Genomic DNA, 19,350 nt, shown 5'->3' with positions numbered 1-19,350 from the left:
TTGGTAGCCAGGAGCAAGATAAAAGGAAAATAAGGGAAAGTTTAGAGCTCATTGGGGAGTGGTGAGTAGCCTGGATTGCCTAAAATTTAGTGAGGAGATAAGCCTGAATATTTAGTTTGGGGCTAGACTTGGCAGTGTAGTCTTCCTCAAGTTGTTAATGAACACCCATGAATTGCCAAAGGTGTTTTGGGGAGTTCTGTCATTAAAATAGTAATACTTTATATATCAATTTCCTATTTAAAAAATATTTATTTATTTGAGAGAGAGAGAGACAGTGCACGAGTAGGAGGGGCAGAGGAAGGGAAGACCCTTAAGCAGACCCCATGCTGAGGGAAGAGCCTGACATGGGGCTGGGTCTCATGACCCTGAGAACGTGACCTGAGCCAAAACCAAACGTCAGCTGCTCAATGGACTGAGTCACCCAGGCCCCCAATTTCCTATTTTTAGAAGTTTACAATTTAATACTTTAAATATTTCTTGTCTTTAACACATGATGATTTTCAGAGATTAAAACAGTGTAGACACATGACAATTTGTGGAGATCACATTATTTGGCAGAGATCTCATAAGCTTTTAATCATTTTCATATTTTGTTGAATTTCTTCTCATAATGGATATTGACTGAAGGCAGGAATTGTAACAAATGTTGATGTTGAAATGCAATGAGGCAGTGAAGACAATAACGTTTAATTCAGTAAATGTCCTTAAGGTCATAACTAAATTCACATATTATATGTATGTGATCAACATTCTTAAATAGCACATCAATATGCCTCTAGCATTTCAAAGTAGAAATAAAGGAGAAAAAATTCAGTGATGATTATAACTGTTTTGGCTTTCTTCTTGTTAGAAATAAGACTATATGCACCTATAATAACGTGTTATTTTCAGAGAAGAACTTATGATTAGCATTCCAAGCCTTTTTCTCATAGCTCTTTATTTAGAAATGAAACACAACAATTATTAAAGAAACAATTTTTTCATGTGTAAAGTGCAATAATTCTAAACAAGTCCTGACAGCAGTTTTGGTCTATTTTGGCTGTAACATGTAATTTAATTATTTTTTAAACTTTTATTGTGAAATATAGTATAGCTGTAGAAAATTGGTCTAAAGATAGATGGAAGCTCGTTTTATCATTACAAGTCAAAAAATAAAATGTTCCTAGCACCTAAGAGGCCTCTCTTATGCCCCTTGTAGATCATCCAAGGTTTCATTACAGAAAATGATGAAGATTGCTCTACAATATGGGGTTTATCCTGACACAATTGTGGGAGCTAATGGTTTACATACAGCTGTTTCTTCTGTGCCTCATGTTGGTTCTGAAGTCAGCAGACCAGACAGTCTGGTCCAGGAGTCAGAGAAGCTGAAGAAGGAGGTTTGGGGTAGTTGCAGCACAGGACTGCCCCATCTGCACTTCTGTGCATAGGACCAAGATGAACCAGGAAATCAGGAAAATATGCACTAAATGCAACCACACCTGGTGCCTTGAACCACCTTTTGGTTGTAAAAATATATATAGTTACTGCTTCACTTTTGCCTTCCATATTGTACTCAAGTTCAGATAGCCTACACTAACCTAGAATTATAAAACAGAAAATTCTGGAAAAAGTAGCTACAGATAAGCTAAGTTGACACAGTACAAATTCCCCCATACTATCCCAAAAACTACACTTCCCTCTGCCTAAAAGGTAACCACTATCCTGATTCTATAGCAGCCACTTTCTTGTATTTCTTTTTTTTTAATTTACAAACTAGAATTCATACCTAAACCACTATAGTCTCTTGTTTTTGTTTTCTAAATTTATTTGAGTGAAACCTGTAGCTTATGTTAATTTGTATGTGGCTTCTGCTCAACATTATTCGTGAGATCCATCCATGTTTTGTGTATATGTAGTTTATTCATTTTTATCGTGTTCTATTATATGAATACATATGAAAATTTATTTATCCATTCCACCATGAAAAACATTTGGATAGTTTCCAATATGGAGGTATTATAAATAACAAGGCTGTGAGCATCGTTTAACATGTCTTTTGAGGTACATGTACACATATTTCTGTTGGGTATACAGACCTAAGAGTAGAATTTCTTTTTTTTTTAAAGATTTTATTTATTTATGAGAGAGAGAGAGAGAGAGAGAGAGAGAGAGAGAGAGAGACAGGCAGAGGGAGAAGCAGGCTCCATGCAGGGAGCCTGACATGGGACTCGATCCCAGGTCTCCAGGATCAGGCCCTGGGCTGAAGGCAGTGCTAAACCACTGAGCCACCCGGGCTGCGCTAGAATTTCTGAGTCATGGAATGCACATTTGTTCAATGTTAATAGATACCAAATTGTTTTCCAAAGAGCATTTTACACTTCCACTTCCACCAGAAGTATGTAAGAGTTCTTATTGCAGATCTTTGCCAATACTTGATATTGTTAGTCCCTTTAATTTTAGTCATTCTGGGGTTTGTGTAGAGGTATCTCATATGGTTTTGGTTAGATGGAGTGCCTTTTCATACATGTATCAGCTATCTGGATATCCTCTTATGAAACGTCAGGTCATGCCTCTTGCTTATTCTAGTGGATTGTCTGTAATTTTCTTACTGACTTGTTGGAGTTTTTCATATACTCTGGATGAAAATCCTTTCTTGGTTATATGTGATTCAAATCTCAGCCATTCTGTGGCTTGCTGTTTTACTTTCTTAATAGTGTTTTTGGTGAACAGAAATTTTAAATTTTAATATGGATCAGTTTTTCAGGATTTTTCTTTGTGTTCAGGTACTTTTTGTATACTATTTAAAAATTATTGGGGCACCTGGGTGGCATCCAACTCTTGATCTCAGTTCAGGTCTTGATCTCAGGGTCATGGGTTCAAGCCCCATGCTAGGCTCCACGCTGGTCATGGAGTCTATTTAAAATTATTTCCCTTCCCCCAGTTCATGAAAAAATTATCCTTTAATTCTAAAATCATTTTGCTTTTCATTCTTAGAATTATCATGTGACACTGATTTCCATACATAGGGTAAAGTAGAGGTCATTTTCATGTTTTTCAATAATTCTAATTCTCCTAATTCTCCCATGAACATTTATTGAAGAGATAATTTTTTAATACCTTGCTGCAGTCCTGCTTCTGACATAAATCAAATGTCTAGATATGTAAAGGTTGTTTTCTGTGCTTTTTACTTTCATCTATTTGTCGATTCTTGTGCCAATATCACTCACTCTTAATTACTATAGGTTAGTCATAAGTCTTGATATATAGTCAAGCAATTCTGTATTTTGATCTTTCAAGAATTGTCCTTTATATTCCTGGTTATTCTTGATCCTTTTTATATTCTTTTTTAGATCCTTCTTATATTCTTTTGTTTTAAACTTTTATTTATTTATTCATGAGGGACACAAAGAGAGAGGTAGAGACATAGGCAGAGGGAGAAGCAAGCTCCTTGTGGGGAGCCCAATGCAGGACTCCCAGGACCCCGGGATCATGACCTGAGCCGAAGGCAGACCTCAACTAGTAAGCCACCCAGGAGCCCCAACGTTTCTCATATTCTTTTTTTTTTTTCGTTTCTCATATTCTTTTTTTTTTTTTTTATAAATTAATTTTTATTGGTGTTCAATTTACCAACATACAGAATAACACCCAGTGCTCATCCCGTCAAGTGTACCCCTCAGTGCCCGTCACCCATTCACCCCCACCCCCCACCCTCCTCCCCCTCCACCACCCCTAGTTCATTTCCCAGAGTTAGAAGTCTTTATGTTCTGTCTCCCTTTCTGATATTTCTCACACATTTCTTCTCCCTTTCCATATATTCCCTTTCGCTATTATTCATATTCCCCAAATGAATGAGAACATACACTGTTTGTCCTTCTCCGGTTACTGTGGCCAAGTTCAAAAAGGGTGTTGCCTGAGTTCTTCTCTGGGATTTTGATGGAATCTTGTCTCACATTTAGATCTTTCATCCATTTTGAGTTTATCTTTGTGTATGGTGCAAGAGAGTGGTCCAGTTTCATTCTTCTGCATGTGGATGTCCAATTTTCCCAGCACCATTTATTGAAGAGAGTGTCTTTCTTCTAGTGGATCGTCTTTCCTCCTTTATCGTATATTAGTTGAGCATAAAGTTCAGGGTCCACTTCTGGGTTCTCTGTTCTGTTCCATTGATCTATATGTCTGTTTTTGTGCCAGTACCACACTGTCTTGATGAACACAGCTTTGTAGTACAACCTGAAATCTGGCATTGTGATGCCCCCAGATATGGTTTTCTTTTTTTAAAATTCCCCTGGCTGTTTGGGGTCTTTTCTGATTCCACACAAATCTTAAAATAATTTGTTCTAAGTCTCTGAAGAAAGTCCATGGTATTTTGATAGGGATTGCATTATACATGTAAATTGCCCTGGGTAACATTGACATTTTCACAATATTAATTCTGCCAATCCATGAGCATGGAATATTTTTCCATCTCTTTGTGTCTTCCTCAATTTCTTTCAGAAGTGTTCTGTAGTTTTTAGGGTATATTTTGAGACCCATTTGAATGGTAAATGGTTCTCCAACCTTTTATTTTCAGGTTGTAGGTGTCCTTCTGTCTAAAATGAGTCTCTTGTAGACAGCAAATAGATGGGTCCTGTTTTTTTATCCAGTCTGAAACTCTGCGCCTTTTGATGGGGTCATTAAGCCCATTCACGTTCAGAGTTACTTGAACTTCTTCTTAAAGGGGAGTTTTAAGAGTCCCCCTTAAAATTTCTTGCAGAGCTGGTTTGGAGGTCACATATTCTTTCAGTTCCTGCCTGTCTTGGAAGCTCTTTATCTCTCCTTCCATTTTGAATGAGAGCCTTGCTGGATAAAGTATTCTTGGTTGCATGTTCTTCTCATTTAGGACCCTGAATATATCCTGCCAGCCCTTTCTGGCCTGCCACGTCTCTGTGGAGAGGTCTGCTGTTACCCTAATAGTCCTCCCCATGAAAGTCAGGGACTTCTTGTCTCTTGCTGCTTTAAGGATCTTCTCTTTGTCTTTGGAATTTGCAAGCTTCACTATTAGATGTCGAGGTGTTGAACGGTTTTTATTGATTTTAGAGGGGGATCTCTCTATTTCCTGGATCTGAATGCCTGTTTCCCTTCCCAGATTGGGAAAGTTTTCAGCTAGGATTTGTTCAAATACATATTCTGGCCCTCTGTCCCTTTCGGCGCCCTCGGGAACCCCAATTAAACGTAGGTTTTTCTTCCTTAGAGTGTCATTTATTTGCCTTAATCTGTCTTCATGGTCCCTTAATTGATTGTCTCTTTTTTCCTCAGTTTCCCTCTTTGCCATTAACTTGTCTTCTATGTCACTCACTCGTTCTTCCACCTCGTTAACCCTCGTCGTTAGGACTTCTAGTTTGGATTGCATCTCATTCAATTGATTTTTAATTTCTGCCTGATTGGATCTAAATTCTGCAGTCATGAAGTCTCGTGAGGCCTTAATGCTTTTTTCTAGAGCCACCAGTAGCTGTATAATGGTGCTTCTGAATTGGCTTTCTGACACTGAATTGTAATCCAGATTTTGTAACTCTGTGGGAGAGAGGGCTGTTTCTGATTCTTTCTTTTGAAGTGAGGTTTTCCTTCTAGTCATTTTGCTCAGTGCAGAGTGGCCAAAAACAAGCTGTATTGGAACACGGGGGAGTATCACTGGTCCCTCTAGCTGGTCTTCTGGGGGAGGGGCCTGCTGCGCTGATTTTCAGGTGTTAGCACTTGGGGGAGCTGCTCTGCCCCTGCCTGCTGCAGGGCTCAGCGGGGGTTGTTTACCCCGTCGGGCCCCAGGAGAAACAGCCCCAGTGGCTATGGCAGCTCTGGAAGCCTGGATTGAGCCTCCGCAGGAACTACGGGGCTCGGGGCTCTCGGTTCTCCGTCCGCAGGGCCTGGAGGCTCCGGGGCGGGGCCGCTGATCTGCTCAGCTCGGGGCAGGAGCGTCCTCGCTGTCCTGGGCCCTCCCGGCCTCTGCCTGTCCCGGGGGAGGCCGGATCCTGGGCTGTGTCCCGGCGCCCTGTGCTCCGGGGCCTGCGCTGGTGGATTCGCGCTCCCGCCCTGCAGCTCCCTCCCCGGAGCCGCTCCCGAGCCCCTCCGAGCTGCTCCGGTCGGTCCCGCCGTGCGCGCTGCAGCCCTTAGGGAGCTCGGAGCACTCCCCTGCGCTCGCAGGTGTCTGTTAGTGTCCCCGGGAGCCCGAGGGCATCCCCGCCCTCCTGGGTCCTGCTCCAACTCCCTGCGAGCCCCTTTCCGCCCGCCCGGGAAGGTTGGTGCAGCTCCTGCTCCTCCGGGACGGGGCTCTCCTGTCCTGGGGACACTCGCCCCGGCCTCAGCCCGGCTCCTCCGGGGCCCCTCCCCCTCGGAGGCCTTTTGTTCCTTTATTTCTTTTTCCCCGTCTTCCTACCTTGATAGAAGCGCGGACTCTTCTCACTGTAGCATTCCAGCTGGTCTCTTTACATCTCAGGCCGAATTCGTAAATTTTCAGGATGGTTTGAAGGTTATCTAGGTAACTTGGTGGGGACAGGCGATTTGGGGACCCTGCTCTTCCGCCATCTTGCCCCTCCCCCCTCGTTTCTCATATTCTTAATTAAATATTTGAGAAGCTTGTCAATTAAAATCCTTATAGAATTTAAATTTAAATTTTTAAAATTTAAATGCAGAGATTTTGATTGAGATGAGATTACATTTAAAGATCAATTTGGTGAATGTGGTAGATCACAAAAAAGGCACAAATTTTTCCCATTTTTGTATGCATGCCCCTTTGTAATATTTCTTCCCCTGCCCTGGAATTGGGTTTGCCTTGTAACTTAATTAGGCTAATATAACGCAATAGAATAACATTTTGTGAATCCTCAACCTAGGAAGCCTAGGTAGTTTTTGCTCTTCTTCTGAAACCCTGAGACTATCCTGTGAAGAATTCTGGCCTAGCTTCAGTGAGAATGAGAGACCATATATATAGAGAGGTCCATCATGAGATGTGTGAGGAGGCCTCCCTAAACCATCTAGCCCCCTGCTGCAGTGACTGACACTGGGGAGATCAGAAGTGCTCAACTGGGTCCAGCCCAAATAATAGATAAAATGGTTATTTTAAGCCACTTAATTTTTTGGTGGTTTTTATTACTTATTTTAATTTAAATACAATTTGCCAACATATAACACCCAGCCCTCATCACATCATGTGCTCTCCTTAATGCCTGTCACCCAGTCACCCTGTTCCGACCCCTACTGCCCGTTCTGCAACCCTTTGTTTCCCAGAGTCATGAGTCTCTCATGGTTTGTCTTCGTCTCTATTTTTGGTGGTTTTTAAAGTCAACAATAGATGATTAATCTAGAGAGTATTGACATCTTTATAAAATTGCGTCTTCACAGTGTGGTACTGGCACAAAAACAGACACATAGATCAATGGAACAGAATAGAGAACCCAGAAGTGGACCCTGAACTTTATGGTCAACTAATATTCGATAAAGGAGGAAAGACTATCCACTGGAAGAAAGACAGTCTCTTCAATAAATGGTGCTGGGAAAATTGGACATCCACATGCAGAAGAATGAAACTAGACCACTCTCTTTCACCATACACAAAGATAAACTCAAAATGGATGAAAGATCTAAATGTGAGACAAGATTCCATAAAAATCCTAGAAGAGAACACGGGCAACACTCTTTTTGAACTCAGTCACAGTAACTTCTTGCAAGATACATCCACGAAGGCAAAAGAAACAAAAGCAAAAATGAACTATTGGGACTTCATCAAGATAAGAAGCTTTTGCACAGCAAAGGATACAGTCAACAAAACTAAAAGACAACTTACAGAATGGGAGAAGATATTTGCAAATGACGTATCAGATAAAGGGCTAGTTTCCAAGATCTATAAAGAACTTATTAAACTCAATGGCAAAGAAACAAACAATCCAATCATGAAATGGGCAGAAGACATGAAGAGAAATTTCACAGAGGAAGACATAGACATGGCCAACATGCACATGAGAAAATGCTCTGCATCACTTGCCATCAGGGAAATACAAATCAAAACCACAATGAGATACCACCTCACACCAGTGAGAATGGGGAAAATTAACAAGGCAGGAAACCACAAATGTTGGAGAGGATGTGGAGAAAAGGGAACCCTCTTACACTGTTGGTGGGAATGTGAACTGGTGCAGCCACTCTGGAAAACTGTGTGGAGGTTCCTCAAAGAGTTAAAATAGACCTGCCCTACGACCCAGCAATTGCACTGCTGGGGATTTACCCCAAAGATACAGATGCAATGAAACACCGGGACACCTGCACCCCGATGTTTCTAGCAGCCATGTCCACAATAGCCAAACTGTGGAAGGAGCTTCGGTGTCCATCGAAAGATGAATGGATAAAGAAGATGTGGTCTGTGTATACAATGGAATATTCCTCAGCCCTTAGAAACGACAAATACCCACCATTTGCTTCGACGTGGATGGAACTGGAGGGTATTATGCTGAGTGAAGTAAGTCAATTGGAGAAGGACAAACAGTGTATGTTTTCATTCATTTGGGGAATATAAATAATAGTGAAAGGGAATATAAGGGAAGGGAGAAGAAATGTGTGGGAAATATCAGAAAGGGAGACAGAACATAAAGACTCTTAACTCTGGGAAACAAACTGAGGGTGGCGGAGGGGGAGGAGGGCGGGGGGTGGGGGTGAATGGGTGACGGGCACTGGGGGGTGCACTTGACGGGATGAGCACTGGGTGTTATTCTGTATGTTGGCAAATTGAACACCAATAAAAAATAAATTTATTATTAAAAAAATAAAATTGCGTCTTCAAAACATGAACATAAATATACCCTTGCATTTATATAGGGTTTCTTTAATTTCTCTCCATAATGTTTTATTGATTCCTCTTTAGACTTCTTTTCCTTTCATTTTATTGTGGAAAAAACGTGAACATCAGAGAATTTTAAAGGTTTCTATAACAAATACCTATATACCTACAACTTATTTTTCAGCTCACAGATGTTCTCTTCAGTTGACCTACTCTTTTGTTATAACCTTTCAGTTTTTTATTTTGGTAATTGTGCTTTTTGGGTCTAGAATTTCAATTTGATTCTTAACCAACAAATTCTAATTCTCTGTTGAAATTCTAAATCTTGAGTTTTATCTCCAATAGAGCAAGCACAATTATTTTAAAGTGTGTTTCTATTACCTGCTTTTTTTTTTTTTTGTCAGTTTCATTCTTGTTGTTTTGTCTCCATGTGTAATTGGTCATTTTTTTACAGTGTGTCAGACATATACTTGGAATAATGAAAACATAATTGAAGGCCTAAAATGATGTCATTTTTCATCATAGTACTACTCTTGTTTCTGCAGGCTCCTGGGGGGCTCTATCAATTTTGGAGTACTTTAGTCCGATTTTAGGAATTGAAATAGTTGGAAGGTGAACTGTAGTCCCTAGTAAAGATCTGTCTACCTTCATGTCACCCATATTTCTAGGTTGTAGTTCTTGGGAGCCTCAACCCAAAGTGACAGTGCTTTACCCCTTCATCCTAATTCTACTCACTGTCCCCTTGGCCCTAATTACCACTTCAGCTTCTTAGCTTCCTACTCTTCCCTCCTGGAACCAGCACATGCTTGCATGGGAAAATTGACTTCAAAAGCTGGGTCCATCTACCTGAGCCTCAGTTTTCCCTGAGAATCTGGTGTCTTCATGCTTTACCACCTTATTTGCATTCAGATGCCTTCACTGATATACCTTTTTATATATTGTTCATGTTTTCTAGTTGTCTTCAGTGAGAGTGATTGGTCCAAATGACCTAGCCTACCATTATCTGAAGCAGAAATCATTACCTATATTTTAGTAAACATTTTAAGCATTCCACACCAGACATCATGCAATGAAATGATCTATATTTAAATTTGTCAATAAGTCTAGCCTTTTCTTAAATGATTAATCAATCCATCATTGGATATCTGAATGATAAAGTTTTTAGTATGTGTATCATAAAAATTACATTGCTATAGTGTCATTTCAGCAACATACTAAAATGAAATCACTTATTATGCAATATACAAAAATGCTGAAATATATTTTTCTAATCTTAAGAAATTCAAGAAAATGTATATTTGTTAAAAGAAGTTTGAGAGAATTTCTCAATCAAAAAGGGAAGGCAATGTCAATTGAGAGTCTTGAATGCTATGTTAGAGGGACTGAGTATGGGCAGGGTATCCAGTATGGTCTTGTTTTAGGATATATATGCCTAGGGATAAAGTGACCTTCTTTTACAATGAGACTACAAGGCAGAAAATGGAATGATTTTCATAAACTTGGAAGTTTTCCTTTTTGCTTTTAGAATTCTTTAAAAAAATCTTCTCAGGCAAGATAGATAAAGCAAGATCAAAAGGTACAGACCTCCCCTAGTCATGGCAATGTAATGGACAGCATGGTGACTATAGTTATTAATACTGAATTGCATTTTGAATGTTCCTAAGAGAGTAGGTCTTACAGGTCCTCAGCACAAGAAAAAAAGAAATGTTGTGAATACATATGGTGACAGATGCTAACCAGACTTACTGTGGTGGTGATCATTTTACAGTAAATACTAATATCGAATCATTGTATAATGAAACTAATATAATGTGATGTGTCACTTATACCTCAATTTTTAAGAAAGGATCTTTTGGTTTTCTTAGGTATAGATAGATATTAATTTTCCTTAACTGTGCTGTTTTTCTATAGTCTCTTCTGTCATTTGAGTAAATTATTAAAATTATGTTTAAAAATTTAAAAACCATAATGTACAATATTTTATCTTGGAACTTAAGTTTCTTATGTAATTAAAGTACATGAAGAAAAAAGTTAAACAAGAAAATTAGTAGGAGAAATTATCAAGTTCCTACAAACACCAAAAATTAGTGCTTTTCTAGAAATAGATATTAAAGTATATGTGAATAAAAAATTTTATTTTATTTTTCCAAGGTTGTTAGGATCTTAAGAATTATAGAACCCTTTCAGAATGGAAAGGCAGAAACAAATACTATGAGACTATAGTTTTTTCTTACCAAATGACCTAGTGCTTTGGGTGCATACAACCCTTGACATGGGAATACTTTTATTACTCAGAGCTTTGAATCATTTCCCAAAGAGCCTTGGGTTAGCAAATCTACAGGCTTCAATTCTGATACTATCCTCATGCCTTTGACTTATGTAAAATCTCATTTATTGGGGCACCTGGTGACTCAGTCGGTTAACCATCTGACTGTTAGTTTTGCTCAGGTCTTGATCTCAGGGTTGTGAAATCAAGCCCTGCCCCTGGCTTGGAGCTCAGCAGAGAGTTGGCCTGAGGATTCTCTCCCTCTGCCCCTCTGTGAGTGGCAAACTCTCTCTTTCACTCTATCTCTCCCTCTCTCAAATAAATAAGTACATCTTTTTAAAAATCTCATTTATTGTTGATCAAATTTAGATGCTTTCATACAAACACAAAAAAAAGTGTAAAAATACATGAATACCCATTGGTAAAATTAACATTTTACCAAATCACTGGAATCAATCAGTGAGAGAATTAGTAAAAGATGAACATTCAGTTTTTTTTTTTAATTTGGAGTCATTTCTAGATGAAATATAAATAACATCTAACTTTATCAAAGAAAAAGTTTCTTCCATATGACATTTCCTTAAATGGGGAAGATAAGGAGCTAGAGGCTTACTTGTCATGTTTTTCTTTTTAATAATTTTCTTTGCATAACACATAGCATGACACAAGTAATTTGCCTCTTACTGAATACATTCAGATAATAGTATTGGTTATGAATTAGGGTGAACAAGGAGGGGAGGCAAAAAGTTGACCATTGGTAACCATATTATTTTAAATCTACTAAATGCTATTGATTTTCTTTGTTTCCTTATGTGTCATTTTGCTGACAGTAAGCAAGAAATATTGCCTGTTCCCTAAATTGATTTCCATATATGAAAGAAGTTGTACACTTGGCTGCTTGCTGCTTGCTTGTTTAGAGTTGAATCCACCTGAGCTCCTTGAGCAAACTTCTCCATTGAAAGGATGGCCTGAGGATATGGATATGGTGACAGTGTCTGGCGGACCCTCACTTTCATCCTGAAATTAAGACTGGAGTACCATTCAGATCTTGCCATTTTATATGCAGGTCAGGCCCCAGCAGCCACTTCTGATTTTTCTCTCTTCACTTGGAGATGGATGGGAAGAAGGAAGAAGCCAGATTTATTTGTGGGACCAAATTTCTTTGCAGACTTCTCCTCCGTGGCATCTGTGAAATAAAAGACATGTCAGTTAGTAGTTGGCGTTATATGATAAATACAATTTTTCAGAGTCAAGTAGCACCACTAATTTTTTTAGAGATTTTAATCCTCCTAGTAAGGAAGTATCGTTATTTATTTAACTATCTTGTGTGCCTCAGGATAAAAATGTGGAGTTCCAGAAGGGTGTGATGGAAGAGCAGAAGCTTTAGACTAACTACGTGACTGGGCAGTTAACCATACTGGGACTCAACTGCCCCATCTATAAAGGTTTGTTTAAAACAAAGCAAATTATAGAAGCTTGCTAGACTGTTGTAAGGCATACAAATATTGTATGTTAGTATCATCAGAGTCCATTGACTTACAAGAAAATAAAATCAAGTAATGATCCCACAAATTAGAAATGTAAATTAGTTTTGAATTGGGTATTTTTGGAACACATACATATAAAAAGTTAAACTCCTTAGGTTTAAAAATTCAAAATAAGAAGTATCTAATTTTTTCAGTAATATTCAGCTAATATTTACAGTACACATCGATTTGATATTATGGCTTATTATGAGGAAGAAGAAAGACAGACAAAACGGGAGAGTTTAAGGTAAAGGTAAAATACAGAGTGAGCCCCAAGGTCAAAATTCAACCACTTAAAGTTCTGTTAGGCTTGAACATTTACAGGGAACCCAACTACTCCTTCCCTTTTGAATTATAAGGTGGGAAGCAGTTCCCCACACCAATCCACTAACCAACCCATGCAGTTTCCCAAGCTGCACTCATGTTTCTTTAATTTTCTATCCTTATTTTCCTTTGCTTTCTCTTGCTCTCTCCCTTCCTTCTTTGGTCTCTTTCATTCAGCATTTTTTTTTTTTTTTTTGGTATGACTTATGTGTCAGTCTGTTCTGAATGCTGGAGTCCAGCAGAGAATAAGTCATAGTGCCTGCCTTCGTGGATCTTATGTTCTATTGAGATGAATCATTACAAATAAATGAACTTTTCTAATGTCAGGTAGTGACAGAAGCTATGAAGAAAAGTAAACTAGAGCAAGGGAATAAGAGAGTGGTGGGAAGGGTGAATCCGTCAATGTTCATTATTTGCAGACTCTCATCCGGTTACTGCGACCAGGGGAGGTACAGCATCTTACTCACCTCTGAATCACATTGCATGTATTTAAGTGTCCGGGCTCTGAAGTCGACCTGCTGGGTTTAGATGCCAGTTCTATTATTTACTTCTTTGAGGATCTTAAATTACTTATCCTCTGTGCTTCAGTGTTCTTAAATATAAAGTGAGGATGATAATCCTAGCTACCTCAATGTTATGAGGATTCATTGAAAGAGTATATATCGAACGTTCTGTATGTACTCTAAAAACAAATGTTAGCCATGATCACTAGCAATATCACTCAGATGTAGTTTATATCCTCTTGCACCTAAAATAAAATTGTGTGAGTTTTTGTTATTCTTTGAAAAACTACAGAGTATGCTATCATGTATTACTATCTTTTACTTAATCATTTTTCTATTATTGGGTATGTTTCCACAATTTTGTAAATGGAACATGTCACAAAGTTCATATTCTCCCACTCTCTTCCCACATTTAAACTAAAAAGGAACTACATTTGACCCTTGAGCAATACCCCGCCCTCCACAGTAGGAAATCCATGCATAGGATTTCACTCCCCTACACTTCACTACCAACAGCCTACTGTTGACTGGAAGCCTTACTGATAACCTGCATAGTTTATAAGCACATATACCATATTGTTGCAATAAAATAAGTTAGAGAAAGGAAAATGTTATTAAGAAAATCATCAGGAAGAGAAAATACGGTACAGTATTGTATGTATTGAAAAAAATCTGCATTTAAATAGATCCTCCCAGTTCAAACCTGTGCTGTTCAGCTGTATAAACTTATGTCCGAAGTATGTTTTCCTGTACTATGGTTAATATTTTGTACTTGTTTATTTCTAGAGATTTAGAAACCACTTAATGACATTAATAGTTGGAATCAGCATTTCTGTTAATTAAAAATAATAAGCCAAAGAGATGAAGATACTTGTTTTTGGACTATGCTCAAAGAATTTTCTCTATACCAGGAGCTCCTTGATCTCTGAAAGGCTTCTTGATGTCTAGCACAGTACAAGGCACATAGTAGGTAAATTTATTTCAAAAATTGGAATTTGAATATTAAACTTTCTGAGGTAAATTTATGCTCAGCTTCTTGGAAGTACTTTTTATGAAAATAGGCATTTGATTAGTATTTATTGATTTGACTTCATCCACTGTTTTCCCAATTAGGCTGTATGGGTTCCTAAAATTGCAGACAATCAACATAATGGTTCATTATAACAGTTCCCAGATTTTATTGTCATATTGCTAGGTGCACAATTTTTTGAAAAGGACCTAATTTTATTTTGAAAACAGATTTTAGCACCTGACCACACTTAACCTTTTCTTTGTTAAACCAGAAGGAGTATTTTAAATTATGGTTTTGTGGTCCCCTTTCTGTAAGCAAATAGAGACATCTACTCCCTTTGCCCTTCTTGGATAATGATCTCTCAGAGGGTTAAAGACAAAATAAAGCATATATCAAAAGCAACAGATATATTGAAAATTCCTCTCCATTTGGACAAATAATTTATCATATTTCATGATCTTTGATAAAACTAATCATAGTGCAGTTTCTGATTATCTAAATGTAAATTGTTCATTATGTACATTAACCATGACTAATTTTTAATTAAATTTTTTTTCTTCCCCCTGGCATTTAAGACATATGTGGCTATCTTTTTTTCTGTCACTTAGTTTGTATTTAGAGAATGTAAAGTATATTTAATATCAGATGAGGCAAAACAGGCATAAAAATATGTGAATTATAGGAACCAAAACACTGTTTTGACTACTTTTTAGTTTTGGATTATTTATACCACTGTGTTTCATCCATTACTTAAAACAATTAAAATAAATTATATTATCTTATGAAAACCGTTCTTTTGCCAAAAATTCTTAGAGTTGAGGACTAGTAGAAATCATTCATATTCTCATGATGTGCATGAGGACAGAATGATGGTCAAGTTTTCTATATAATTAAATAAAGTAGTGTTTTGTTGGTGGTGGTGGTTGTGATTGTTGTCTGTTATTCCGTTAGGCAGAGGCAATAAGAACCAGCTCCTCTCTGCTTTTAGTCTGACTTCATAGGATAGAGGCATATTAAATGTACCATATGTTAATAGATCTCCCCCTTAAGGTCTGATCTATTTTAATGATGGAATGAATGGCCACAGGTCAAGTTAGGCCCATACAAGCTTCCTAGAACTAGTAGATGAGTGACAGCATTTGAATTTTCTAGGCTGGACAGTTTGATAAGATGAGCATGACATTTGGAGTCAGAGTCAACCTCAGCTTGTCATTTAATTCTTATGTGATCTTTGGCAAGTCACTTACACTCTGGTTAGGCTCCACTTTCCTCCCACTTTTTTGAGTAATTACTGTGAAAATGAAGGGAATCATTTATAAAAATGCAATGTAAACTCTAAAGCATTGCATGTTAGCTACTCCTATTAATACATGAGAATACTTCTTGTCTGGTGAGCCAGAAACTTACTAATATCATGGCTTCATCTTGTAGGTACAAGAATGGTTACACAGCCTTTACAGATATTATATCACATTGCCTACCTTTTAAAACTAGGCAGTAAATCTAAAGTATTAAATTAGCTCTGGAAAAGTTTCATTTGTCAGGTTTAGAGGTCCTATTTGATTTTTCTCTCCATTCAGCAAATTCATGATTTCCATCTTACTGAGCTAAAATGCAAGCATCCTGGAATATTCATGACAAGAGTATGAACTGAGATAATTTCAGGCCCAGAATGATTCTGGGAACAAAGAAATAATTAACAATCCAGACAGAAACAGGATACAATCGAATTTTAAGTACTAACTTTTTCATGTTGAACATGATTTCCTTTCTTTTTTCCTACGATGCCATCTGCAGATTCCTTTTGTGCTTCTAAACCAATGAATGGAAGGAATCTTAGGCTGGTAGGGCTTGGTACCTAGAAGCCATAAGTAAAGAGTTAGTAGGTCATACTAAAGACAATTACTTTGTAATGTGAATTCAGAGGTGGAGAATAGGGAACTAAAAGCTCCAACTGCTTTACAATATACCCTCCTTTCCAGATGCCCACTATTTCTTCTTGACACTTTGTCCTTAACATCATCTTCAGCTTAAGTGTTTGATTCTGTTATAATGAACATGTTCTCGGGAAGGAGAAAGAACATTTTAAGAAATTATGAGTTAAAATTAAATTGAAATACTTCATCTTCAGTTAATTATTCTGGGTTTAATTAGTTCTTTAATTTAGCAGAGATTATCTGGAATGGAGACTGGAAGGATGAGTAAGGAGGAGAACACGGGCAAAGTCACAGAAGAAGGAAGAGCGATGATGCTTAAAAAATGCCAAGTAATTTAGCATAGCTGGAGTATAGGGTACATGGAGGAATGTGGTAGAAAACGAGATCAGACAGTTCAGGCAGAGGCCAGATTATGAAAGGTTTGTACATCAGCCTAAAAGTGTTTGGATTTTATCTTGTAGGTGATGAAAAGCCAGGATAGAGTCTGAAATAATTTTCTGTGGTGGTGTTTAATGTGGAATGGCACAGACAAGTGATCGAGGCCTAGAACTAGAGACTTCTTTGGAGTCTGACACAGCATGCTCATAGCAGCAGCAGTTGGCTGGGTGACATATTGTCTTCAATCTTGTTTGGTAGCCCAGGGTCAGGAGTGAAATGTCAGATTCCCTATTGTTTTTTAGTTATTCTAGTCCCAGAAACCTCCAACTCACCCTATATATAGGAAGGGAACCAAATACAATCCCTGCCTCTCTGTTTTCCGTCATGAATCCTTCTAAGGCACATCGTCGAATCTGCAAAAAATAAGAGTGAAACTTTAAAGCAAAGGGCACATTTCATCAGTGGCAAAATTTCTGGGTTTAAAACCTGACTCTGCTGCTTATTAGCTGGATGATCTGGGGCAAGTTTCCCCCTCATTGACTATTTATGAGGTCCAATAAAATAACACATGTAGTGTGGTGCTGCTTAATGTAACACTTAGTATCATTGTATTACTATTACTGATTATGATATGTCAAAAATAAGTGAATGAATACATTTTATACAGTTGAAAAAGAAAAGAAATGGGCAAAGCAAGATTCTGGTAAAAATCAGAGATTCCTAAGAAAAAGGTGTTTTAACTCAACTTTAGCATTAAAGTTTTATTATTTTACCAACTAGTTGAAAAGACAAAAGTGTATTAAGGAGAAGGCAATCCTTGGGGCATTTAATCATTTCAAGAGCTTTAGAACTTTGCTAAAGATTTCCCAAAATGTATTTAATGCTTCAGTTAATTTACTTTAAAAGATTATTTCTTATCTTCAAATTGGAAGAGAATATTAAAAGTATACACCAACCTTTATTTTTAGGTCATGCTATTTCTATCCTGTTCAACAAAATTAAGTATCTGTTACATGCTATGCACAAGTCTTTGGCCATAAAGAGCCCAGGACTTAGTGGTGGGTGGGAAGTAAATGTATGTATACAAATACTCCAATTTTCACTGGAGAACATGGTGAATGAACTACACTATAAGACACAAAGCAGGGAGAGACTGGGGTTGTCAGGGAATGTGGAATTAACATTTATCGAGTATCTGTGATGTAACTGGTATACATTTTTCTCAATTCTCAAAGCAACACTTTGAGGGCTATCTAATGAAGAAAGGGATAAAACAATTTATCTAAGTTTAAACCTAAGTGTGTCACACTTCACATCCTGTCCTTCTCCTGCCTGGCCTCTCCCTGTGGGAGCAGCTGGGTTCCATCTGGACAGAAACGTAGGGCTTATAAAACTTGTTTCATTTAGAAAATATTAAGTATTTATCAAATATGAAGTTGGTACTGTAAAACAATAATGGCATGATAGACATCCATGGACTCACTGCTTTGTTTTACAAATTGAAACAATACTGTCAACTTTGAAGTTCTCAGTACATTTCATGCGCACTTAAATGTAATGACTGTCTTTAATTTTGTGCTTTTAATACTCTTGCTTTTATTTATATAGTTTTATATTAAACGATTTTTACCCGAACAATATTTTATTTAGTTTTGCCTCTTTTTGACTTTTATATAAATGAAATTATTACCTATATACTCTTAAGCAAAACTTTTTCATTCAGTAGCATGTGTCAAACTATTGTCCATACAGGTGAGTGTTATGTTGGTCCATTTATGTTCACTGCTCCATAGTATTCCAATCTGTAGATAACCTGTAATTATGTACTGATTATATTGTTCATAAGCATTTAGGCTGCTTTCAGGTTTTTGTTACTACAAACGATACTGCTCTGAGCATTCTCGTACCTCCTCCTGAGCCTGTTTATGAGTTTCCCCAGGGTATATCTCTAGTAGACTATACCTATTTTCAGCTTTACTCATTAATGCCATATTGTTTTCCAAAGTGGCTCTATTAATTCACACTACTTTCACCAGCAGACTAGTTTCTGATTGTGCCAAATGCATACTGACCCTTGATATTGTCAGACTTTCTGATATTTGGCAATCTGCTGGATGTAAAACCATATCTCATCATGTTATTGATGTGAATTTCCACATTTACTAATGAGGTTGAGCGTTTCATTGTATCCTTACTGGCAAACTTTTTATTTTTCCTTTTGTGATAGATCTATTCAAGTATTTGGCCATTTTTTAAATTGGACTGGCTCTCTTACTGATTTTTAAGGCATTCTTTTGTATTCTAGATACTAATACTTTGTCAATTACAAAGGTAGGATGGACATGAGAGACATAGATGTGGCAAGGACAGCTCAGGCAAAGTGTCAGGGCACAAGACAGTAATGCTCAGGAAACAAGGACTAGCCTGATTTGTAGAGGGTGGGGCAATGGTAGATTAATATTGGGAGATATGTTTAGAAAGCTTAAGTTTGGTTTACTATGTGGAAGATCTTGAAATCAACTCCTGCTATATCCACTCTTTAGGAGTATTAGAAATAGAATGAATAGCAGCACCCATTTCTCTCCTAATTCTGCACTGACATGTGTCTGTGATAGGTAGAATCATGGC

At 37.7% G+C, this 19,350-nt stretch overlaps 1 protein-coding gene across 1 annotated transcript in view; it reads right to left on the bottom strand.

Annotated features, from left to right (window-relative positions):
- Positions 1-12,144: 12,144 nt before the first annotated feature.
- WDR64 (WD repeat domain 64) overlaps positions 12,145-19,350 on the bottom strand; it is a 134,405-nt gene continuing 127,199 nt past the window's right edge. Inside the window, exons 26-28 of the mRNA XM_055324510.1 lie at positions 17,055-17,135; positions 16,152-16,265; positions 12,145-12,228 (exon numbers count right to left, since the gene is read on the bottom strand). Of these exons, the coding sequence (XP_055180485.1) occupies positions 12,145-12,228; positions 16,152-16,265; positions 17,055-17,135 (279 nt within the window). The remainder of the gene's footprint in view (positions 12,229-16,151; positions 16,266-17,054; positions 17,136-19,350) is intronic.

The sequence above is a fragment of the Nyctereutes procyonoides genome, unplaced genomic scaffold, assembly GCF_905146905.1.
Source record: "Nyctereutes procyonoides isolate TBG_1078 unplaced genomic scaffold, NYPRO_anot_genome, whole genome shotgun sequence".
Taxonomy (NCBI): domain Eukaryota; kingdom Metazoa; phylum Chordata; class Mammalia; order Carnivora; family Canidae; genus Nyctereutes; species Nyctereutes procyonoides.
This window is presented reverse-complemented; position numbering and strand designations above follow the sequence as displayed.